The sequence below is a fragment of the Hyaena hyaena genome, unplaced genomic scaffold (assembly GCF_003009895.1).
Source record: "Hyaena hyaena isolate Hyena2069 unplaced genomic scaffold, ASM300989v1 scaffold_206, whole genome shotgun sequence".
Taxonomy (NCBI): domain Eukaryota; kingdom Metazoa; phylum Chordata; class Mammalia; order Carnivora; family Hyaenidae; genus Hyaena; species Hyaena hyaena.
In genome coordinates, this window is record NW_024080840.1 from 39622 (window position 1) to 66483 (window position 26862).

Genomic DNA, 26862 nt, shown 5'->3' on the forward strand with positions numbered 1-26862 from the left:
TTTGTTAATAAACAGCCCGTAAAAACTCATTTAATTTTCACATTTCATTCTGTTATTTATTTATTGGATTTTTAGCAATTCATCCTCCAAAGGGCAACTCCCCCCGCCCAAAAAAACCCACGCACGTAATTATCGTGATATGAGAAGAGTTGTAACGATAAACCAGTGGTGAATTGCTTATTCACACGGACATCTGCGTGTTCTAGAGCTGACACTATTCTCTTCATCCCGATGCAAGAGAAAAGTTTTAAAAGAGTGATTATTTTCAACATTCTTGTTCAAAAATTTGATCTACCTTGTTTTCACCAGTTGGTGACTAGTTTCCATGGAAATGGAAATGGAATAAGCATTCCTCATTTTAGCTTCTCAGCTGCCCCATGCCAACTGAGAGCTGTAAATGCCATTTGGTTAACAGCAAGGATCCAGAATTCTTCCATTTTAAAGTGGCAGAGGGAGAGGAAAAGAAAATGTTTGCCAAGTCATTTTGCTTTCCTTCCTTCGAAAAGGGCACAAGTTGGTGATCGTCTGAGCTGTTGACTGACAGTTATCAGACACAAACAATGGCTAGTCATGCCTCTTCTGACAGACCAATTTAAATCTCTTTTCCACCCTTCGCCAAGTTCCTTGCCTCTTTGTGATTTAACTCTCATTTCCTTCCTGGTTGTCCACCTGCTGTTACAGTGATGGGTGCTGAGCACGAATATGAAAAGTGGTCAAAATGTGGGAAGGACACAGTTCAGTGTTCTCAATGATCTGTGACCTGAAGGGGGAAAAAAATCTGTTGATACAGGGGGTGTGTGAGGGACAAGTTGGAGAATTCTCACTCCTGAGAGAAGTGTTAACTTTGCCAGGAGGACTCTCCATTTTTGAGTCATTGTCACCTATCAGTACTACATTTTCTGGAACTATTCCATGAGGAAGACCGTGAAGAGTTTTATTACAACGGCTTTCACATGAAATGTTTGAGGAGCAAATACAGTTGTTTTCTTTTGTCTTGTTTCTTGGAACCTGAGAAGCTGAATCCATCCAGATGCCAAAATAAAACTTGTGTAACACGAACACATGATGTTTTCTTTTATATTTGAACATGTTTAGATACTAGATTGAGAGGGAATGTGACTGAAGTCCTGAAATATCACCCAGCGCCGTTCTATGAGCACACCTCTCTTGGGACATGAGAAGGAGTTTCGCTATGTCCCAAAGTCTAAATTTAATAAAGAAAACCAGACATAATGGCTTCCAGCCACGAGCTGCCCCTTCGTCTCTAAGTGTGGTCTCACACCTAGCCAAAGCAAGTAATGTGTCAACTAAGGAAATACAATCCTTACCCTCGGCTTGCGAAACCACAGGAATACCTCAAGGGAAACAGAGCCAACACTGGGCACGTGGTTCAGGGCCTGACATTTTCTATTATCACCTTGTATTGGTGGGAGAATATCACACGGATAACTGTTGTGGTATAAACAGCTTGTGCGGTCCATCTTGAGAAAGATGCATTTCGAGCGTAGAAAGGAACCTGTACAGAATATACCTCGAAGTTCAAGATTGCAAGCCAAAGCAGCTGCGACAGGGACTCAGTTATCTCTGTGACTGTTCTACTCTCCCAAGAGAGGGGAGCAAGTTCCTTAGTGTCTTACTTAGTCCGCAGCCTTCCCGCAGTGGAGAAGCCATCCAGGAGAGGCTCATTACTGAGATGAGTAGGTGCTGGGGGCAGGTAGAAACCGTTAAAAATGAATCCACTTAAATTGCGGCCAGAGTCTTGTAATGCACCATGAAAATGGTGTTTTATTCTAAACAATAAAACTAAAATGATGAAAATGCATGTCGTTTATTATCCAACGGCACATGTAGCGATCGCCATTCTTATAGCAAATAAAAATGAATCATATTGAAAGTTGTAGTTTTCCTGTATTATTATGAAATTTGAATTTTAGTGGAGCCATAAACAGACTCCATTTATAAAAAAGTTTTACCGGTTTCCTAAGGGCTGTTTGGAATCATTTTATTGACAAATCATCCTCCTTCAAAGCCACCATCACGTTGCCAGCTTTGTTCCCTTTTTACTCAGTCTCCCTCTTATGGATTCTTCTCCAACCCAGCTTTCAGTGTGATTAAAGCTGTCCTGAAATTCCGTGATGGTACGAGGTCCTGAGTCTTTTGAAAGTTCATTAGGCAATTGATTTGCTTGATTTGCCTCGTATTGTTTGTTTGCATTTTATGTTTATGTGGAGAAATAAAATTCTGGACGGGATAGGGATGCTTGAGTCAGCAGGGATTTCATTAGTGATGGGATCATCTGTGAGTATCTTTTTTTTTTTTTTACCTGCTCAGTTAGGGAACCTAATAATCATGATATCCGGTTAAAGAAAATGACCAGTGGGCAGTGATCCAAATGGCTTCAAAGATGCCACTTCTGAGCCTTCCTCTCAGAAAAAGTCTCAAGTCCTCATTATTTTGGTCAGCCCTGCTAAGTGTACGCATGTCACAGGATGTGTGCGTGTTTGCCTGGAAACATAGTGTGCTTTCACTATTGTGGAGCCTCCACAATGTGGCATCAGGAGATCTGGGTTCATGTTCTTCTGCAGTAAACTACCTGTATTTCTGGGGTGAAGTCATTTAACCCATAAGAATGTCAGTTTCCTTACCTATAACATGCAGATAAAGGTACATGTAGTGTGTGCAAGATTATTGGAGAGATCAAATTAAATATGTAAACTCACGTACCTGGTAAATAAAACTACCTGGCAAATAATAAAGCGGTCCTTACCGCCTTTTGTTTATGTATTTATGTATTAATTTATTTTTGAGGGAGGGGGAGCACAAGCAGGGGAGGGGCAGAGGGAGAGAGAGAGAATCCCAAGCAGACTCCCCGCCCAGCGCGGAGCCTGATGCAAGGCCTGAATATCACAAAAGTGAGAGCATGACCTGAGCCAAGGTCAAGAGTCAGACGCTTAACCTACTGAGCCCCTTTACCACCTTGATTGATTTGATGTTTAAATTGCAAATCGTATTAACCCTTCATCCAAATGGAAATTATTACGTCAGTGTGTAGGAACGATACATTATATTTTGTTGAGGCGATTGATTTACAGAAAACGGCATTCAGCATCAATATCAAATCATAGGAAGCAGAGTTAGAAAAGGCAGAAGCATGTTTCTTGGTTCCCAAGAAGTTGTAAGTGGCTATGACTGTGTTTACCCTTCATGCCTAGAAACCAAAGGTGAGTAAGCTACGGGCTACGGGTCACCTCTGCCCCGGTGATTCTAAGAATGTTTTTTGTTTGTTTGTTCGTTTTTTCTAAGGATTAAAAAGGAGCTAGGGCTAGGGGTATGGATATGTGACAGAGACTATATTTGTCCTCTGTAAAGTCTAGAATAGTTACCATGTCTGTGCGCATGCTTATGCAAGTACCATCACCATATCAACCCATTCCGTGTGTCGCGTCTAAGTAAGATAGGCATGTGCTAAAATGCAGTTAGGGATGTGATAAATCTATGTTTCGGAGGGAGGCATTCCTTTATTGTTGGTCTTGCACTTCCATATTCCAATTACCTGCATTTCAAATAAAGAGGATTATGTAATAGTCCCTTACTTTGTCTCTTTAATCCCTGCAAAGTAAGACTCAAGTCTGGAGAAGTGTTTTGACAGTTGGTTTGTAATCTGGGAGCAGGCTCAAGCAAAGTGAAGTCAGACGCTTATAATATCACCTTTTGCTATCAGTTAGTCACGAACAGATCTTGAGCAAAACAACGAATATTTTTAGCCTGTTTTACAGTGTATAGTTACTGAATGGTATCTTTACTTGAATATTTTAGGAAAAACAAATATAAGCAGAACCATTAAATAGATTACTGCTAAATGAACAAAGACTTGTGAATTATTGCCTGTTATTCAAGATTTCCAGGCCAGTGGAGTTCATTGAAACTAAATTATATCATGTCTATTTTTCTTACTATTGAATCCTTCATAACTAATTCTTTCCTCAGCATGTGGTAGGTACTCAATAAATATTTGCTGAACGAATGATTCAGAAAAGTTAATTAATTATGGGCCAGTACATGAGAATAGTCTCATTAGGTGTAGTTAACTAGGTCATTATAAGAATATTCATAAACTTGGATGTTTACCTATATTTAGGAGTACAGGTAAAGTTGAAACATTGTCTGTGTAGAGTACATTCCAGCATCTTGGTCTCTTGTTTTTGCTACTTTAGAATTATACGTACAACGTGGTTTTCAGGATACATTTGGAGACGAGAAATATGTATGGAAAGAAACACGACAAAAAAATCAAAATTATAATTTGATACAGGCCATTATTTCTTTCATTATCTTTATAGATCTTTTTCCAGTCTCTCGGCATATACACTCAGTATATACTTCATATTTCATGCTTTAGTGAGTTCTAATTATGAAACTTTCTTTTAATTATGATGCTGCAAAATTATAGGAAAATCGTTTCAGGTGTAAGGAGGAGAAAGTCATTTAGATTGCATACCAAGCATTTTCACAAACACCAACTTCAAGCCTGAACCCCTGGAGCAGAAATTCCTCTAACATAAACCTTGTACATAAACCTTGATTAGCAGATACCTCAGTACTTGGTAATTACTTGCATAAATCTCACTACACACCCATCAGTGGTCGTAGGTTTAATTGGTGGTCAGCTGAACTCCTAGAACTCATGAGTGGTAATTAGGAGGATAAGAGTATAATGTACCAGTAATCCAATATCAGCTGTATTTCTTTAGCAGAGGTATTTACCAGCCCCAGGACTAATTTTTACTCTTCGTCTTTCCCCTCCATGCCCAAATGACTCCTCACTTGTACAAGAGAGAGCCATGTGAGTGGGTAGAAAAGTCCCTTTGCCTTAAAAGTCCCATGCTATTAGAAACAATATGTCTTGCAAGAGTCCATAAATCTAGCTTCCAGGGGACACACAAGGAAAACCACCCTCCGTTTCTAGTATCTACTCTCAGAAGCCCAAAGCCAAGACTTCTCATTGTGTATCCAACCTACATCCTGGCCACAGACCTCCCCCTTCATGGTAATTTACCAACCAGGGTTCATCGTTACCATAAGCAGTGATATCCCACATTTGCCAGATATCAAGGGGAAGAGAGCTAGAAAGTTAAACCAAAGTAATTTCCTCACAGATAAGGAGAAAAGGTTTTGTCCATTCTTTACTGAGAATCTTCCTGCCAACTGTAAGGGACCTTACCCTCATGTTACTCAACTTTGTATGCCTCTTGCTTAGAAGATGCTTGGACATGGGATGTGAATTATCTGGACTCTAGAAAGGAAGGAAGGAGGGAAGAAGGGACTAATAATGTTATATAAAATCTTTCTTGGGAGGTTCTTTGATAATTTTCAAGAAAGTAACAACATATTCTGGGTAGAATTAGCTGTTTACATAGAAAGAAAGTGTTATAGTTCTATTTTCCAGAATTTGAGATAATACTTAACCCAGTAAAGCAGTGGGATAGATGGGCATCATGCTGTGCCCTCCAGTTTCAAGGACAAGTTGGAGCTTCCAGATCCACATTTATGAACTTTGAAGAGAAAACACTTGACTCCTGGCTCACTGAGAACAGACCTAAAATGAATCAGCAGGAATGACTAATTTCTATCTATTCATAGTCAAGGGGTAAGGGAGACGATTTTGCAGTCTTCCATTTGTGGTGGAAAATGAGATCAGGGTGTTCCCAAAGTTCTAACTACATAGAGTAAAAACTAGTCTAAGGTTTAGACAGTAAACAGAACCCTCTGATAGAGGTTAGGTAGCTGAAAGAGTAGAGTTGTGGGCTCTTAATAGACCCAGTGGGGGAGGAATAGCACCATGAAATCACTAGGAAGTATAAACAAGCATGGGCAAACTAAATCATAGAAATAAATTCATGTATCACATGGAAAACTAATCATCAAAATAAAAAGAACTGAAAAGCATGATAGATAAATCTATAGAGAACTAGTGAGCCAGAGAAAAGGGCCCCACTCCCTTATGATTAGTATATTTAATCAACGCGGATCTCTCATACCCTATTGCTTTGATGATATTGTTGACCCTTAAGATAAGGGTAAAGAAGAGAGTTAGGTTAATAAGCAGGTGGCTAAGATCTTTGTCTGGACTGTATACATACACATAGTGCTTACCATATGTGTATACCTCACTGCATGCAATATTTTATTTGAGAAAACAACAGGAGTAAGCTAAAGAACTAAGTTTTCTGATAAACCAAGCTATGTATTCTTTTATGTTTAGGCTAGCGTAGTTAACAATGAATTCAGTTAGTAATGAATACATTATTTTCCTAGGCTTGGGTAGATAGAAGAAGGAGAAATAAAAAGAGAGATGTCAAAGGTCTAGGCTGGCAAGAGTATAAAGAAGAGGGAAAATGGTGGAGGTAAGAGAACATTATTGAGGCACTTGGGTGGCTCAGTTGGTTAAGCGTCCGACTTCAGCTCAGGTCATGATCTTGTGGTTCGTGGGTTCGAGCCCCACATTGGGCTCTGTGCTGACAGCTCAGAGCCTGGATCCTGTCTCGGATTCTATGTCTCCCTCTCTCTCTGACCCTCCCCTGCTTGCTCTGTCTCTGTCTCTCTCAGAAATAAGTAAAAACATTTAAAAAAATTAAAAAAAGAGAGAACATTATTAAAGTGGTATATTGACAAAAATGAATAAAAGACAACTAACTGGTAAGGAAGACCTAAAACCTTCACTAATGCAGATGATCTGATACTGGATATGGAAAATTCTGAAGACTCCACCAAAAAATACCAGAACTGTTAAATGAATTCATTTAAACCTCAGAATACAAAAGGAATATACAGAAACCTGTTTTATTGCTATCCACTAATAATGATAAAGTAGAAAGGGAAATGAAGAAAACGGTCCCATTTACAATTGCACCGAATAGAATAAAATACCTAAGAATAAACTTAACTAAGGAGATAAAAGACCTATACTCCAAAGCTATAAAACATTAATGAAAGAAATTGAAGACACAAACCAATAGAAAGACCCACTATACTCATAGACTGGAAGAATCTATGTTGTTAAAATGTTCATACTGCCCAAAGTAATTTATAGATCTCAAGTAACCCCTATCAAAATAACAACATTTTTCATAGAACTAGAACAAATCATCCTAAAATTTGTATGCAACCACAGAAGTCCCTAAGTAGCCAAAGCAATCTTGAAAAACAACAAAACTGGAGAAACCACTGTCCCAGATTGTGAGATACGCTGCAAAGCTGTAGTAATCAAAAGAGTATGGTACTAGCACAAAAATAGACACAGATCGATGGAACAGAATAGAGAGCCCAGAAATAAACCAGCACTTACATGGTCAATTAATCTACAAGAGGTGAGAATATAAGATGCGGAAAAGACCATCTTTTTGACAAACGGTGCTGGGAACACTGGACCATTTTCTTGTACCATATGCATAAGTAAACTCAAAATGAATTAAGACCATTTAATGTGAATCCTGAAACCATAAAATTCTAGAAGAAAACACAGGCAGTAATTTCTTTGACATTGACTTTAGCAGCATTTCTCTAGATAAAGCTCCTAAGGCAAGGGAAACAAAGACAAAAATAAACTACACCAAAACAAAAAGCTTTTGCCCAGCAAAGGAAACCACCAACAAAATGACAAAGCAACTACTGAATGGGAGAAGATTATGCAAATGATGTATCTGATAAGGGGTTAATATCTAAAATATATAAAGAACTTACACAACTCAGCACCAGTAAACTAACAAACAAATAAATCATCAGAACAAATGGGCAGAGGACCTGAATAGGCATTTTTCCAGAGAAGACATACAAATGGCTGACATACGAAAAGATACTCAACATCACTAATCATCAGGGAAATGCAAATCAGAACCCCTATGTGATGTCGCCTTAACTTGTCAGAATGGCTAACACCAAAATGACAAGAAATAGCAAGCGTTGGTGAGGAGGTATAGAAAAAGAAACACTTATGCACTGTTGGGGGGAATGTAAGCTTGTGCAGCCACTGTGGAAAACAGTATGGAGGCTCCTTAAAAAATTAAAAGTAGGATTACCATATGATCCAGTTATTTCTCTACTGGGTATTTACCCAAAGAAAACTAAACACTAACTTGAAACGATACACACACCACTGTGTTTATTGCAGCCATGTTTACAATAGCCAAGATATGGAAGCAACCAGAGTGTCGATAGATGAATGGATGAAGATATGGCATATACATACAGTGGAATGCTATTCAGCCATTTAAAAAAATGGAATCTTACTATTTGCAACAACATGGACAGACCTGGTACAATGCTAAGTGAAATAAGTCAGAGAAGGACAAATATATGATTTCACTCATATGGTGAATTTAAGAAACAAAAGAACAAAGGAAAAAAGAGACAAAAACCAGACTTAAATCCAGAGAACAAGCTGGTGGTTGCCAGAGGGGGGGTATTGAGGGTGGGGGTGATGAGTGAAGTAAATAAAAAGAGTTAAGAGTACACTTCTCTTGAAGAGCACTGAGAAATGTACAGAATTGTTGAATCAGGTATTGTACACCTGAAACTGATAGAACACTATGTTAATTATTACTTCAATTAAAAAACCTAAAGATGTTTAAAAAATAAATTTGTGAAAAATCTAAACATTTTTAGAGAAGCAGTATACTGACCATTTGAGTTTTATTTATCTTATTGTCATTATTTTGTGTTCTGACAAAAATACCCATCTTGAATTACAACCTGTCTTGAATTTACAATATTGTAAGCAACTGGAGATTCTTCAGGCCTACAATGATTTTTTTAACTTAAAAAAAATAATTAGAAGTTCACAGAAAGTTGCAAAAATAGTACAAGTCTCCTACACCCTTTGTCTAGATCCCCCCATTGATAACCACTTATGTAATTCGTGTAAAATCTCAAAACCAGGAGACTGGCATGAATACACCCTGTAGATCTTATTCACATTTCACAAAGTTTTTATATGTACTTTGTGTGTATGTGTTTGTGTCTGTCAAGCTAACAGTAATTTTTAACCTCACAAAGAAATATTCTGCTTTTTAGAATACTTTGCTAGTCATTTACATGTGATATATCTGATGCTAACTCTTTGTTGGCCTATTACTAGTTAATATTATAAAATATATTTTTCACTTTCTTATCTGTAACATATCTATTAGACTTTGGAGCAGTTGATGAATGCTCACTTTTATTAATTTCCTTAAATATTGTATCTCTTCTGAAGACCAAGAGGAGGATTCAGAATGTCTGTTGCTAAGTATACGAGCTGTCATACTTTAAGGGCGCCTGGGTAGCTCAGTCGATTAAGCATCCAACTTCAGTGCAGGTCATGATTTTACGGTTTGTGAGCTCGACCCCCGTGTCAGGCTCCGTGCAGACAGCTCAGAGCCTGGAGCCTGCTTCGGATTCTGTCTCCCTCTCTCTCTGCTCCTCCCCTGCTCACTCTCAAAAATGTTTAAAAAAATTTAAAAAGAGCTGCCATAAGTTAGAGTTCATACTTAAGATTTTTTCAATATCAGGCTGTCAGAGTATTTCTGAATATCTTATTCTATGTAGCTGTTTTTTTGTGATTGTCTTATTTGAGGCTTCAGTGATTAAATACCATAGACTCGGTGGCTTAAACAATAAGTTTATTTTTGACAGTTCTGGAGGCTGAGAAGTCCAAGATCCAGTTCTTGGTGAGGGCTTTGTTTCTGACTTGCAGATAGCTGCCTTCTCACTGTCTCCACACTTGGTAGAGAGAGTGAGAGAAAGGAATCATGTTTCTGATTCCATCATGGGAGCTCTACCCTAGTGACCTAATAACCTCTGCAAGGCTTCCAGCTCCAGAAATCCTTACATTGGGATGAGGGGTGCAACACATGAATGGAGGGTAGGGGTGGATAAAAACATTCAGTCCATAGCAGTTACTTGGAATGAGTTTTTCTGAATTCCTTCCTTGTATAATAAAAAATTTCATATTATAGGAGCCTCAAGGACTATGTATAATTGCAGTCACTTCAGAGGCTAGTGTCTTAATTGTCTCACAAAAACTAATCACCAAAAAATGGACTCTACGATTTCTTACTTCAAAAAATGTTTAATTTACCTTTCTCCGCTCACACACACTTTTTCATGAGGTTTGGTGAAGATTTTCATTGAAGACAGAGCACTAATCTGTTTTCAGCTCTTTTCCATTCTTCAGTTTTCATTTTTAATATTCCCCACATTTTCTCCTTCTACCTCATCTTAAATAATTTATTAGGGGGATTCTATACAATATACTGTCAAATATCCCATCATCAATAGTAATGAAGGAATGAAGTTACCACTAACTGCCTCATGGAATAAGTAGGGTAGCGTGCAAAAGGCATGAAATCTTGGCAGTCATTCAGAGCCAAGGATGTGGGCTCCTGTGCCTATTGCCAGAATAGTGAAAAGACCTCACATAAGGGGTCAGAGTCAGATACAGTCTTGGCCCCACCACATTTTTTACCCTCCAATCACCATCTGACTGACTGAATTTTCTCATTTGTAAAACTAGAGAAGTGATCCCCATTTTGCTTACTTGAAAGGGTTGCAGTGAGAATCAGATGAGATTAAAATATTTGAAAGAACTGAAGAGTGTGGGGGCACCTGGGTGGCTCCATTGGTGAAGTGTCCAACTCTTGGTTTTGGCTCAGGTCATGATCTCACTGTGTGTGGGATCAAGCCCCACGTCGGGCTCTGCGCTGACAGCGTGGAGCCTGCTTGGGATTCTCTCTCTCACACACACGCAATAAATAAATAACTTTCTCTTCTTTTAATGTTTTAAAATTTTTAAAATTTATTTATTGTTTACATCCAAGTTAGCATATAGTGCAACAATGATTTCAGGAGTAGATTCCTTAATGCCCCTTACCCATGTAGCCCATCCCCCCCCCCACAACCCCTCTGGCAACCCTCTGCTTGTTCTCCATAAAAACAACTATAGAGCGTGATGTAAGCATAAGGTGGTAGTATTATCAAGAACAATGTGAGCATCGCAAACATCAGTTCTAAGCAATAAAAACACGTCATATGCATCATTTCTCGCTCTCCTCTCCCCTTCCAAGGGAGCTTTTGAAATGGAAAGTTTTCAGTCAAATTGAAACAAAATGAGAACATGCCAAAGAGAATGGCAGAGCAGATGTCAAAAGGGAATAGAAACAGTGAGGGAGTAGACTGAAGCCATGAGCAGCTGGAGATGTTGTTTTAAGAAAGAAATAAAGAGAAAACAGTGTTTCTCCAAGATGCCATTGCTTGGTTTATGGCGTGAATTTTGACATTCAAGCAAAGCGATGGCAACCATAGACCTCTTGCATGCGACCTGATGTCTCGGATTCATGGCTTAGCTTACTGGCATCTTCAGATCGGCAGTAGAGCTCAAGCACGTTAATATTTTCTGTCCCCACTAACTCGTATAGAAGAAACGAAGTTCACAGAGCAGTTCACACTAGGGCTATGGGACAGTAAGAGAATATGTGAAGGCAGTATTTTACCACCTAGCAAGATCCAGAGTCCACTATGAATTTATATTCTAGACTCCCTTCACCTCCCCTGTATGAGTTCATGATATTGTGGGCATGAATTAGTAGGCACGCTCTGATCTCACTGGCCTTCTTTTCCATCATTGACCCCAGGTGAAACTTCTAGAAACCTTTCATTTCAATGGTTTATTGTTGGGAACAGATCCTGTAGGAGATGACAAAACGTGAAATGGTAGAACAGAGACCATCATGTTCTCTTTATCGAGATGCTCTTTAAGAGCCCTAATGGTTTATTCAAGTGAAAATTATGTGATAGAACATTTTTCACGTACCAGGGTTCTGGCCACAATGATAAGACACTTAAGAGAATCAGAGAAGTGATGCACTTTTTACTTCCTAGTTAGTCTACATCCACTTTATATTAAGTGATGCCCAAGTTGCCATTGGTCTAAATATCCATTATTGTGAATATCATTGGATTATCTTTTGTGGTGTCAGAAAATAATGTGTCTTAGTGTTATCATGATGATATGCAAGGAAGCTAAATAGCTAATTTTCCAAGGGGTGTTGCATGGAAGTTGGCTACTAAATTCATGTTTAGGTTCTGTGGGTCAGAATGTAGTATAATGAGAATATTGTTTTCTGGACTAAAATCTACTAGAACTGTTTTCTTTGGCTGAAAATATTCTACATGCTTATACTCTGTTATCTCTGAAGAAAGATACATCTGAAACACCACCTTTTGTCTTTCTTATGACTTTTATATTTGACTGACATCATGAATATTCTTAATGCTGACCACCCTTGTTCACCTCCTTGATCAGTGAGATCAGAGAAGGAATAAATGTAATCTTGTTGACGTACTTGTACAGGTCATGATGATATCCATTGTTTTGTGATCTATGTTATAATTTTAATTTTTTTTAAATGTTTGTTTATTTTTCTCGAGAGAGAGAAAGAGACAGTGTGAGCAGAGGAGGGGTGGGGGGGAGGAGACACAGAATCCAAAGCAGGCTCCAGGCTCTGAGCTGTCAGCACAGAGCCCGACATGGGGGTCAAGGCCATGAACCATGAGATTATGACCTGACCTAAAGTCGTATGCTTAACCGACTGAGCCACCCAGGTGCCCCTGATCTATTTTAAATCCGTGTCAAAACACTGAATCCAGCTAAGATATAAAAATACAAAAGATGACTAGTACTTTACATGGGGTAATGATCATTGTCACCTGGCTGTTGGAATGTAGCCAGGCTAGCAATTTGGACCCTCAGTTACAGTTTATTCCAATGTATTATTTAACTCGTCTTTGAAATATATGCTTCTGCAGTAGAGTGATAACTTCTCTCTTCCCCCAATGGTTCATCATTGCTCACAAGATAGAGCAATATACAGACATCTTTATAAGAAATGTTTTTATAAGGAAATAGTCACTCTGTTCTTCACTTAGGAGAATTCACTGTACATTAACAATGAACATAATATGTGCAGGGCTTTATTGCATTTGAGGAATACAGAGCCAAGTTAATTCTTACATTTTAGAAATAATATGGTAGAAAAGATATTCAATTAAATCTTTCCTACTGTAGCACATCTAAAACTCCTGAGAAAATAGTAAAGAAATTTTTAGTACATGGTTGAGCTAAGGGGATAGCTGGAGTGTTTCTCTGAGAAAGTTCGGAACCATAACCTATGTAGGCAATAGGTACACTCTGAGAGTTTTCTCAGGAGATGCCAGCCAGCCTAGAGCTGGATTTGTAAAAGCACAGGGATGGCAGGAGATAAGACCTTGGTTCACTAAGGTGAGAAAAGACTTCTGCGTAAAACAGTGTAATGCATCATTCCTTCCATCCTCTAAAAATTCACAAAGATAAAAGCCTCCTAAATGGACAGTTTGCCAACCACATGGGGAAAACATCACCATGAAAACAGTGCAGCAGCAAAAACAGCAGAATTAGATTCACATATTTTAGAATCATTATGTATAATTCACACATACCAAGAAATGTATGTGTCAGTACATTCAATTGAAAAGTGGTCTTTTTTTTTTTTTAAAAGAGACTATTCATGGGGCGCCTGGGTGGCTTAGTCGGTTAAGTGCCCGACTTTCGCTTAGGTCATGATCTCGCGGTTCGTGGGTTCGAGCCCCGCGTCGGGCTCTGTGCTGACTGCTAGTCAGTCCTGTTTCAGTCTGTGACTCCCTCTCTCTCTGACCCTCCCCTGCTCACGCTCTCTCTCTCTCTCTCTCTCCTAGAAATAAATAAAGCATTAAAAAAAATTTGTAAAGAGACTATTCAAATTAATCAGGTGAGTTCGAAAAGGAACTTAAAAAAAAAACACAAAACCATAATGATCCATGCGAGCAATGTCAGGAGTGGATTAAATAGCAAGTTAGTCGTGGCTGAAGAACAGTGAAATATGGAACCAAGCAAGTAACATAGCAGCTGAGAGAGAAAAATGTATGGAAAGTCTGAAGGTGAAATTCAAGATGAAGGTCATTTTCAAAGGTATGAGGTGAGACTTCTCAAGATTTAAGCATTAAATCACTGCTTTAGGAATTGCAAGAAAGAATAAAAATCCCAATATACAACATCTCAATGAACCTATGGAATAGAAAAGACAAAGAGAAGATCTGAAAAGTATCCAGAGAGAACTCGATTGCCAATGTGGCTGATTGCTCGCCAGAAACAATGGACGTTAGAAGACAGTGGAATAGCCTCTTTGAAGTGCTGGTCATCTACAAGTATATACCCAGTGAAATTCTTTTTCAAGAACAACAATAAAATCATTTTCTGAGGCTAACAAAAGACTCTCTGACGGATACATTTATAGGATGTTCTTCAGAAAGAAATCAGTGATCCCAAAAGGGTGTTATGAACTACCAAAACAAATAGAGCAAAGGATATTGGTAAATGTAAACAAACATTGATTATTCAAAGTAGAGACACAAATGGATAGTTTCAAAAGTTAAAAAAAAATGTATAACTATAATCATGGGGAACTTATGAGTGAGTAATCACAGTTAAAAGTTAAAATCCCAACTTTGGGAAAAGTTGAAAAAAGTATTGATGACTTTAGACTTTGTGATTGGTATTCATGATCAAATAGCTATGAGAAGCACTAGCTAACAGTATGTATGACGTCCATACAGAAATAAACATAAATATATTGTATAACAATGGATACAGTCACTGTAAATGCATTTACTCTCAAGTTAAAGACAAAGATAGCCTAGATGCAAAGAAAACATAACTATATTGTATTTATAAAAGCTATAACTGATAGGAATGTTTGACCAAAAAGGTTTCCCAAGGGACCAAAAAGGTATATAATTTCATTATTAACCTGTATCTTTATTTTAATTTGTTTTTGCTGTAGGATTCCTAGAGTTTTACTATATATTCACAAATAGGTTCACTGGGAAGATTTAATAATTCCATCCTAAATAAAATAAAAGCGGACGAAACTGCAGAAAGCATCAAATCCATGACACAATGGACAAGGTTGTCACAATGGACTTCTGAATAACAGTTGGAGAATTAAAATCAGATCCTCATGATACTGTAGCACTTGCCTTAGTTAGTAATGGATACAATGAAGTATAAGAACAACAGACCCACAAAGGGAATTTGACATTTGAGGGAAAAAAAATAATAACTTATACCATGCAATGATATGCACTCAGAGACTAATGAAGTCATAGGTAAATAATTGCTGGGTTCAGGGGTAAAATTGGTGGTTAGCTTGCAATAATACTTTACAAAAGAAAATATTATTTTCTGGGGTACCTGGATGGCTCAGTTGGTTAAGCTTCTGACTTCAGCTCAAGTAAAGATCTCTTAGTTCGTGAGTTCGAGCCCTGCGTTGGGCTCTGTGCTGACAGCTCGAGGCCTGGAGCCTGCCTCAGATTCTCTCTCTCTCTCTCTCTCTCTCTCTCTCTCTCTCTCTGCTCCTCTCCTGCTCATGCTCTGTCTCTCTTTCTCTCAAAAATAAACATTAAAGGGGCGCCTGGGTGGCTTAGTCGGTTGAGTGTCCGACTTTCGCTTAGGTCGTGATCTCGCGGTTCGTGGGTTCGAGCCCCGCGTCGGGCTCTGTGCTGACTGCCGGCTCAGAGCCTGGAGCCTGTTTCAGTCTGTGTCTCCCTCTCTCTCTGACCCTCCCCTGCTCACGCTCGCTCTCTCTCCTAGAAATAAATAAAACACATTAAAAAATTAAAAAATAAATAAATAAATAAACATTAAAAATATTAAGAGATATTATTTTCCTTTAAAAATGGACCATTTATCTGATGATTAAAGTGAACAGTGAAATGTCAGAACGGCAAGATAATTGTGAGTACATCAAAATTAATTACTGTGTAGAATGACCTAAAATTGCCATAGGATTGCTATGTTCCAAATAGCACATCTGAAAATGTGTATGCAACGGATATGGGCAAAAGGCATCAAAATGTTATTCACAGAGCAAAAAGGAGAAATTGCTAATAAATATTTGAAAAGATGTACAACATCAAATGTAATCTGAGGGGATAAAAAGGGAAGCAGCAGTGAGATAACATTTGTCACGTCCAATTGGCAGGAATGAAAAAGATTGAAAAACTCATTCATAGGGGTTTATGGACACAGGTTCACTCGATATTTTCTCCATTCTCCATATTGTCATTCAGGTAGGCTTAGGGTATTTTTTGTGTGTGATGCACAAAAATTTGATGTTTTGTAATAATATTTATCCATCTTGCAGGGGTTTTTTGAGGATTAGTTTTATTACTTTAATCTTCTGAACAAATTGATGGTATATTCTGTACTCTGTGATGGAATAATTCACCTCCTAGGAATTTATCCCAAGGTATAAAATTATATAAATGCTCAAGGTTGTTCTTCATAGCCTTGTTAATATTAGTGGAAAACTAGGTGAATTTTTGGGACTAGGTGACTTGTGAAAGATTAGGGGAGGGGCAGGCTGCACCATTTAAAAGACAACGTGAGATAATGGTAAGCATTTAAATGATATGTAGACTAACATTTACATAGGAAGATGTGCATGACATTGCTGAGTGGATGAAGCAGGGTATTTTTCTGTTGTATAAACTTGTGTGTGTACCTGTCCATCATACGCAGTCACTTGTTTACAGTTGCACAGATGGTAGTCACAACCCGTGATGAGTGTGGTCTACGCTATAGAGTAAAAAGTCATGACATAGAATTTGGGCACTGTTGGGCTGCTTTCAACATATCTCTTTACATCTCTGGGCCTCTTTTTTTTTTTTTTTTTTAAGTTTATTCATTTATTTTTTGAGAGAGAGAGAGTGAGCGAGCCAACACAAGTGCCGGGAGGGGCAGAGAGAAGGAAAGATAGAATCCAAAGCAGGTTTCACACCATCAGTGCAGAGCCCAATGTGGAACTTGAACTCATGAACCCTGATTTCATGACCTATGCCGAGATCAAGAGTTGGGATTCTTAACTAACTGAGCCACCCGGGCCCCTACATCTCAGGGCCTCCTTAAGCACCCTCATCTCTAAAACTGAGGGCAAAGGAGTGAGCCTTGGACGCCATTGGCAATGACAGATATGCCATAGTGGCTATTACATCCCTCTTCTGCATCCAGACCAGATAGTGGTCATCGGCCCTAGCCTCCTTTCTCTGGGCTCAGCCATACCTGGGAATTCTTCTCACCACAGTGTTAGGTCAACATCTTTACACAGATTATATACTTTGCACTTGAAACTTCTCTGCCATCCTTGGATAGGATGATCTTAGAAGTCCTCTCAGCTGATAATGGATTTTTCTGATCAAGGAACACAAAGTCACTGTGGCGAGAAGTAAAAGGATTGTTTTTCAGAAAAAGAGGTTTGCTTTTCTAGTAGCCACATGTTTCAAAAGCCGTAAAATGGTAGAAACAGGTGAAATAAATATTGACGATATATATTATTAAATAAAATAATCCGTGACATGTATATAAAACAAGTATCAGTGGACTATTTCACATTGTTTTTTCATATCAAATCTTAGAAATCCAGTGTGTATTTATTGAATATTGCATTTTAGATGATGGCTTTTCATTGGAGATACTTGATCTGGATTTTAGTTTACAGCTTAAGAAGTAGAGTCTCCTATAGCGACATTCTTAAATTTTGTAATAATTGAATACTGGTTCTTAAATTTAAAGAAAGTTGAGATAAGGTCATGCTAGTTATATTTCAAGTACTGAATAGCCATGGTGGCTGGTGGTTACCATATTGGACAATGGAAGTTTAGAGACTACAAAGAAACATTCCATTTAATTTCACTTTCAAGGAGATTTTATATATACATATGTGTAAATATCTCTCTCAGTATACAGTAAAACCTTGGAATGCAAGTAACTTGTTCTGTGAGTATTCTGCAAGACAAGCAAACATATAATAAATTTTAAATAAATTCTGCTAATAAATTTTAACCTGATAAACAAGCGATGTCTTATAATACAAGTAGTATGTGACGCTGCCAAGTGTCACATGATCACAACTCAGCCAATGGTTCTTTAAATCTGTCTTGATACACGAGTGCTTTGGATTACAGGCGGGTTTCCAGAACAAATTATGCTCGTGAACGAAGGTTTCCTGTAATCCAAAACAGACTATAATGAAATGCTAAAAATATGTAGCGGACAGGCCATGTGCCAATTGGGTAGAGGTTCCAGACACATCCACGGCTTGCTGCATCCTTCACCACTTTGAAGTCTGAACGGTGGCGGTGATGTTTTTTTGAGTTTGTACGATGGAGCGTTGGACTTGAGCAAGTGTGTGTGTTCTCCCTGCAGGCATGGGACCCGCTGTGCTGGAGAAGTGGCGGCCGCGGCAAACAACTCTCACTGCACAGTCGGAATTGCTTTCAATGCCAAGATCGGAGGTATGGGAAACAGACCCGGGCAGCTGCGGAATCCTTTGTGGACTCAAGACAGGGATCTCAGTACCCACTAGTGTTCACCTGTGGCCGAAAATGACCACCTTAGCGTGTGTGATTAAACACAGTTACAGGCGTTTGAAGCCATCCCCCTGAAGTGTCGGAAACAGACATTTCTTTCTTTAAAACAAGCATGAGAAAAAAAATGTCCGCTCACAAAGATGGTGTCATTGACATCTCTCCCCCAAACTATATAATTGCTGCCTGGGTTGGAGAGAACTGATAATATAAATACCAGCCCATCGCATCTCTGTGGAAAGAAACATTTTGAAATTATATCAAAACAGAAAACCCATTTTTTTGTCCTTATGCTTTACAAAAAGATCCTTTTAATTGACGTGAAAATGGCAAGTAGTAAAACCTCCTTTTGTAGCTCCATAATGCGGCGATACTGTTGCTGTTAATAATGCCAGATTATGTATATACATTTCCCACGCATGCACAGACTCAAATAGACATATGCCTGCTACAAGGACCCAACCAAAGGAGCATAAATTTGGGCATTAATAGAAGCAAAGTCTTACTTTCCCATCTGTTATCATCTTTATTAGCTATAGCCTATTGCCACAGTCACACACACATGGGAAGGACACAATATGAGAGAGAGTGTAGATCCTAGTGGCTCAGAGGGTGTCCCCCTGAGGGGGGGGCGGTGGTGGTCTCGCAAACAACGTCACAGATGAACGAAGTTCCTGGTGACTAGACCGATATCTTTGCTTCCAGTATGCTATTTGTTGCCAAGTGGTGAATAGAATTGGATCTAAAAAAGAAATAAATAAAAATAACAGTACTCCTTTCCAGGGTCACTGTAGAGGTTTTGTAACCTGAAACGTTTGGGGGGGTCTGTAGTAACTGTGAGAAGGGAAGGCTGTCTGACACTACCTTGAATGTCAGTGCCCAGTACGTTTGCCCTTTCTCTCCTTTATTGTACACCAAATTCTTAGAGTGTGTCAGCTTGTTAACCAGTAATTAGCTGTACTCTGAGAGCATCTGCTGTGTGTCAAGGGGAAGGTTTATGAAGGAGCTAAAGAAAAGAAACAGAAATCTCCCCTGAAGAATGATGAGGTTGCTGGACACCCCTGATAGCCTCAGGAGAATCAAATGGCTATGGTGGCTGCCTCGTCAGCCCTTTGTGCTTCCCCAGACACACACAGTCCCTCCCATACGCTGACACACCTCCGTGTCCCCATCGTTACCCTCCAGTGCTAACCCAGCACTCACTGACCTTGAGGGAACAAAGGCATGAACTCACCGATAAGCAGCTGATGTAGTGAGGAAATGGCTGTCATCCCCAGAGCGAGAACATTCTGATTAGAAACGTAACCCCCAGACCCAAAGCATGAAGGCTTGCCGTCAGATAAAGAACAATCAACCTTGCATCTTTAAACTCGAGGAAGCAAAATTCCCACTTGTTCATTTTTGGTCAGAAAAGTCGTATTTACCCTCTCGATAGGATTTCATCAGGCATTTTTTTTTTTCATGGACTTACCATTGGTTGTGTGACCTAGAAACTGAATACAGGTATTGTGTAGAGATACTCCTGCTCCAGGCAGTTATGTAGTCCAGTGTTTATTTCAGACCTTTTTGTCTCAATAAAATACAGTTGATCCTTAAACAACACAGGTTTGAACTGTGTGGATCCACTGATATGCAGATTTTTTTGTCAATAAATACAGTACAGTAAACGTAGCGTCTCTTCCATATGATTTCCCTCATAACCTTCTCTTTTGCTCTAATTTATTTTATTGTAAGAATACAATATGGAATATATATATCGTACAAAATACGTGTCCATTGACTGTTTCTGTTATCAGTAAGGCTTCCAGCCAACAAGAGTTAAGTTTTGGCTATTAGTTGTTAAGTTTTGGGGGGGGGGTGTCAAAGTCAAAGTCGTACGTGGGTTTTTGACTGCACGGTGGTGGGGAAGGGTCAGCACATCTAACCCTGAGTTGTTTTCAATGGTCAACTCTAGTTCCTTTCTATGCTTTGAAATAGCGAGAAGTAAAAAGTGTAGAATATGAAGTAGTTCGTCTTTTTTTTTTTTAGTAAAAACTGTGCAGATGAATTTTGAATATTCATGTCAAATTAAAGCAAACCAATGGCTACTTAGGACCCAGTATATGCAGAAAGCCAGGCTTTCTACTCCCACAAAAAAAAGTGTCGAAATGCCTTCTGAGTACACTTTCCATTTCATAATTTTGAAAGTGACTTGTTTTACAACCGTTGTTCTCCACACCACCTGTTATATACACAGCCTTTAAAACTCCAAGTCTACTGGAAAAGATAGCCAAGAGATAGAACAGTCAAGTGCAATTTCGTTAGGGATGATTCAGGGAAGTTTAATATGTACTGAGTGTTTATTTTTACTGTTCTTATGTAAAGTATACGTGTGTGTGTGTGTGTGTGTTTATATATTTGTATACATATACTATATACATATATTGTATATATGTATATATATTTACTACCTGTATATACACACACAAATACATATAAAAGGATATAGTGACCTATCTGTCACATAGCTTTAAAAGGTTCCACTGAAAGTATGGCAGAAATGTTAACAGTTCTTGAGTGCTGTCGATATCAATGCCCATTGTCATTCTTTCTAGGTTTTTTTATGTTTGTAAATTTTAGAGTTACAAGTTAAACCGTTTTTTTAAAGCACAAAGAAGGTACCAGGTTTTTTTGGTTTCTTTTTTTTTGGTAAGAATAGGCTCATTTTCTACCAGAAGTACCACCTCAAACCACATAGCATTAAAGCTGCCTGATTTGTGGTTTTATTATAAATAACGTGTTGGTAGCCACAAAAGCTTGAAATCCTACCAGATAACAAGGTTTTTCTAAGGAGTGAATTTGAGCCGTAAAGACAGGATTGTAGCATAATACCGTGTCTCAGTGATGGCATTTAGCTTAAGCTGAAGGAGAGAGATGTTTACTTAATGATTAGATGTTCTGTTGTTGTTTCAAGTCTCAAAAATAAAAGGAAAGAAGGAAAGCCTGACATTTGACCTGCAATTTATTTTTGCATATCTCTGTCCGCTTTTGCCTATTAAGGTTAATAATAAATTCCTGTCTGTCCGGCAGGAATATACGTAAATGAAGATTAATGACTAAACATTATTAAAGCCCTTTGAGAATTATTTGACGTGTTCCATGCTCCAAGAACATTCTCATTTGTTATTTGACTCATAAATAACTTGGCAAAGAACTAATATATTAAGTTCACATCAGTCTTGCCGATTAGGAGATAATATTAAATATGGAGAAAATTAGACCCACCTAACTTGGCCGCTTTCCAAATTTGGTGAGCTCGCTAAGGTCAGAATGCTTTAGACCAATTATGAACACAAGTTACCTAATGAAGAGAAATTTAGGGAAGATGGATTGCCTAGGGGCTCTCTCTCTGTCAAGTACTCTCCAAAGACAGGGATAAAGAGAAGGGAGAAATTATGGAAACTTTACAAATGAGAATAATGGATAAAAAAGAATTTAAAGGAGTTTTGTTTCATCGTGTGCAACATAATTTACTCTCCAAGAAAGCTTCAGAAGATCCTACATTATCCTTTTTTTGGGGGGTGGGGGAGAGAGGGTATGCTCACATAACTGTTGCTTAAGTTTATCCTTTGCCCCCCAAATGCTGTAATTGGAATAGGTCTGGGGCTGTTTGGGTGTTACACAGTGAAGCCTCTATTCAAGCTAATTCCCTTGTGTCTGGAAGGGGTTCGGATGCTGGATGGCGATGTCACGGACATGGTTGAAGCGAAATCGGTTAGCTTCAATCCCCAACACGTGCATATCTACAGCGCCAGCTGGGGCCCAGATGATGACGGCAAGACCGTGGACGGACCAGCTCCCCTCACCCGGCAAGCCTTTGAAAACGGCGTTAGAATGGTAGGTTGGAAAAGCACCTCGGCTCATACTCTGTCCATCGGGGACGATTTTCCTGGGAAGCCATCTGTGCAACTGGGGGTCCCAGTCCATCAGCTTAGAGGAATGAATGGAGCTCAGCGCTGAGCTGAGAGACGGGCTTCTGGAAAGAGGCACATTTAGCTTTGGAACTGTGTGTTGCATCCTCTGAAAAAGAACTAAGAGCTAGAAATTTTCCCTTGACAAGAACAGAGGTGTATTTGGATGCTTAGATTTGCTCAGAGGAAATCCACTCATTAACACATAACCATCTTGCATTTGGAGAAGTAAATACCCAGCACTGCAGGATGGAGAAATGAAGATAATCAGTCTCTCCTTCTGGGGCTCCAGGTCCCCAGCAATGGCCTTCTGGGCCTCCCCCATTCATACTCCCTTGTCTTCCAGGGCAATACTATTTTTATGCTGTCTCCCAGGTTCCCTAACTAGGCAGCTCAATCCATCATCATTTTCCTTGATTTCACTAAAAACTCACTCACCATTCCTCCTCTCCCAAAACTGACCACATAACCTAATGTAATAAAATGCTTCCTTCAAATTACAGGTCTTAAAGAACCCTGTCATATTTTAATTACATAAAAATAAGGATGCCGTATACTTCTAACTGTGGAAAGGAGGATCGTTCCATCAGAAGCCACTCCCTTCTGTTTCTCACTCGTGAATGAAACTTTGAGTGATTTAAAGCCTACCTTTTATTCATGATCTGGGCCCACCCTTCCTTTCCTTCATCTCTTTTGACTTTTTTGAAATGTGAGCCTATTCATTCTTCCTAACCTTCATCACATACTCTTTCCCCACACATCCCTGCCTCATTCCTAAGTCCTCTTACTATACAGCTGGTTCTGTTCCATCATCAAGCCTCAGTTCAAATGCTGCCTCCATCCGGAAGCCTTCTCACTGCCCAAACTAGAACTAAGTGCAAGCAATCTCTGCCCTGCACCTGCTAAACTCTATATTCTTACTGGTGTTACATATATTGTCGTTAGCATAGTGTGCTTTATATCAGAGCTATTCTTGCCTGTATCTTCCTCATTGAATTGTATGCACCTAGATGGCAGAGCTGTGCTCTACCCATCTTCAGGAGCTTTGCAGAACCCAGGGAGAGTACATGGAACTCTAGTGAGTACTCTGTAAATGTTGGTTGAATTTTGTTTAATTTACTACAAGTTACGCCAACCTTGGGGTCAGCCCAGATTTGGAGCGGTGGAATGCACGCAGTTGGTTAATGTCATGTTGCCATTGAAGTGCAAATACTAATGCTTCTTCTACCTTTGTGGGATTGGTGTTAGGGTTTAATCACAAGACTGCGAGCCAAGCTGTCTCCTGGTTATTTTGAAATAGACTGGAAGGAAAAGCTTTTTCACTAGTTCAGGATGTACTTCCCAACTGAAGGATAGTTCAGCCTTGGTTAAGACATACTTTCTAATTCCATCAATTCTTAGATACTTTTGAGCCCAGTAAGGCTATAGAATAGGGTTTTAAATCGTTGCCTAGAATATCCTTTCAAGGTATCTGAACACTGAATGAATGTACTCTGAGTAATCTGGCGATTCCATTACCAAAGCCCTGGGCTACAGATTAGTGTACTCTCTCTCTCTGTGCCATCGATTGAATGCTCATTTAGGTTAATAAATCAAGCCTAGTTCATCTTTAATTTTCAAGTTGTATGTATATGGCTTTTGGTATAGTAAAGAGGCAGCTGGAATTTCTCATTAATGTGGTTAATGTTAGTAATGAGTAATTAATCTCAGGGCTGTACATACAGAGAATGTCCATATTCAATTGTTGCGATTGAATCAGATGATAGGGACCATTGGTTTTCAACTTTATTTTCTCTAGAGAATCTTGAATGCCATGGAAATCTTAGCTGGAAGTTCAGTGTGTAAAACATATTAAAAATGTGGTACTTTGGTTGGAGGAGGAAAAGGTTAAGATAGGAAGGAAGATCTGAGGAAGCTATTCAAACTGACAGGAAGATTCTATTTAGAAACAGGTTTTTAAAAAATTGCTCTATATTCATTATTAAGTACAAAATTTATTTTAATTATAAGAAGTCCTACTCTAAAGTTGAAAGTAAAAATAGATTTCCCACCCCACTAGATAACCCTTGCTGAGTATGAACTACACCTTTCCGTACTCATGTACGCATTCACACAACAGACGGGTCACAACCCTCTTCATGTTGCTCTTTTCACGTAACAGTATATGGGTAGTGGGCATTCTTCCGCGGCAAGGCGAAAGGATAGAACTCACTTTTTAATGTTTCAAAATTTTTAGAATGTGGACATGCGTAATTTATTCAACGTTTCACTGAAGGTTTTTCAGGGTTTTGGTCTTAAAAAAAAAACCCAACATAGGGCTAGCTTGAAAATGAACCCTTTGCTTTTAGAGTTAAGATAGTAACAAAAGAAATGACTCTTAAAAACAACAGATGATTCTCTGACTGCTATCCCGGCACATTCAGTTATGGAAAAGCAGCAGTGACCCATTTAGACATGATTAGATCAACAGGATAGGGTTTTTAGGGTTTAATACACGTGCGCTTTGGACTTAGCTAGAGTTGAGTCCAGAATCCTTACTGCTCTCTGACCTGATATGGATCAGGTGATCTGTGTTCCCCATTTCCTCTTCTAAAGTAAGGGAATAATAGGACTTTACTTAAAGAGATGTTATGAGTGGTAAATAAGATGTTAATGTATATAAAGCAATTGACACAATACCTGAAGCATATAGGTGCTCAAGAAATACATCTTATTTATAGGTATGTGTATGTATGTATATACATACGTATATGCATATATATATACCGTGAGACTATGACCTGAGCCGAAGTCGGACGCTTAACCAAATGAGCCCCCCAGGCGCCCCCAGGATAACCTCTTGATACACAAATCTATTCTATGTATCTGTTTGTAGTCTTGAATTGAATTTATGTTTTCCCAAGAGCTATTTCTCTAAATATCTGCGAATGTATAATTTAACCTTTTTAAAGCAGTAGATTAGTCTTCCAGCAGAAAGAAACCTTGCACCTCTTTGTCATCAGGCATCAAACAGCACAGTATATTTTATATTCCTTGAGATTATTCTAAGTTGTGTTCTTTATGTAATATACGTGGTCAAATATATAGAAAATGATTCGCTGGAAACTATACCAAGTTAGATTATCAAGTGTGACTAGGAGATAAATAAGTGACGTATTGATTAAGTGGTTTAAGGAATGAAGGAATAAATGATGAGGACAACAGTTCCCTCAGGTAGCGAGGTCAAAACCTATGTGACAGCTTAAAGTCACTCTGGCCCAGTAGGGTTTTAACTGTATCATCTACAAAAGTAGGGGAATTGAAATGTACTTATCCTTTCTATTAAACTCAGTGTACTCCCACCTTCTATTCAATGTAGATAAAGCAATGAAGGAGCCATCTAAGTTATGTATGCAATATGTAAAAGTCTCTACATTATAGTCATTAGGCAGGAAACAAATGTAGAAACCATCAAGACTATGAGCTAAGGATAAGTGTTATTAACACGATAAACAGGAAAGAGGGAAGGTTCTGTAGGTAAGGATACGTGAAGGGGACATTACTGATAAGATGCCAGTCAGGTGGAAGGAACGTTCCCTGCAGAAGGAAGAGCCAGGGCAAAGCACCCCGAAGGGAGAACAATCAGGTGTGTTCACAGAACAAAATGCTAATTTGGGTGATGGGAGCGCCGTGGACGGAAAGCAGGTAGAAGGAGACGGCTTGGAGAGGTAGGCAGGGGCCAGCTGAGCAGGGCTTTCTAAACCACGGAGTGTGTTTGCATTTTATTCCATTACAGAAAATCATTGGAAGTTTTCAGCAGAGTAGTGGCCTGTGGGGACACACAGCTTTAAAAGCTCGCTGCTGTCCAGGGAATGGACGCTGTGTGGGAAAAGTGATGGGGAGGGGAGAGCGGACGGTTGAAATGGTCCAGGGAAGAGTTGATGATAAATAGGACCAGGTGGAGCAGTGACGTCACGGCAGGTGGCAAGGGGCGGCGAGAGGGAGAAGCCTACATATCAAAAAAGATTTTCCCAAAGCGAATATGTTTCGCTCAGGGAATCCAAATATTGATTGCATCCGTTTCTCCTGCTTGCTAATCAAAAAACGTAGCAAATATTGGATTTCAAAAATGCTCCCTGTGTTTGCTATAAGAGAAGTGTTTGCATCAGTAGAATGTAACACTCTTTTCAGAGACTTTAACACAATCAGAACTGATTCAATTTACAGCCTTTAGAATTAATGTGCCAGCGTTACATTAGACAAACTATGTTGAACAAACTGTTTTACAATTGACAACTTGCTCTTCTCCCCAGAGACTGCATTTTATTTGATGCCGAGGCATTGTAAAATTAAATGCAAGAATTAAAGGTACATAATTCAGGTTGTGTACAATTAATGATGATGATGATGATAGTGGTGGTGGTAATCATCATATTAGTAATGGTACTGAAACACTTAACAT

The 26862-nt window shown here is 38.9% G+C and overlaps 1 protein-coding gene across 1 annotated transcript in view; it reads left to right on the top strand.

The window, feature by feature from the left end:
• PCSK5 (proprotein convertase subtilisin/kexin type 5) overlaps nt 1-26862 on the top strand; it is a 336435-nt gene that overhangs the window by 24891 nt on the left and 284682 nt on the right. Inside the window, exons 4-5 of the mRNA XM_039242170.1 lie at nt 18311-18399; nt 22175-22347. Coding sequence (XP_039098101.1) covers nt 18311-18399; nt 22175-22347 — 262 coding nt within the window. The remainder of the gene's footprint in view (nt 1-18310; nt 18400-22174; nt 22348-26862) is intronic.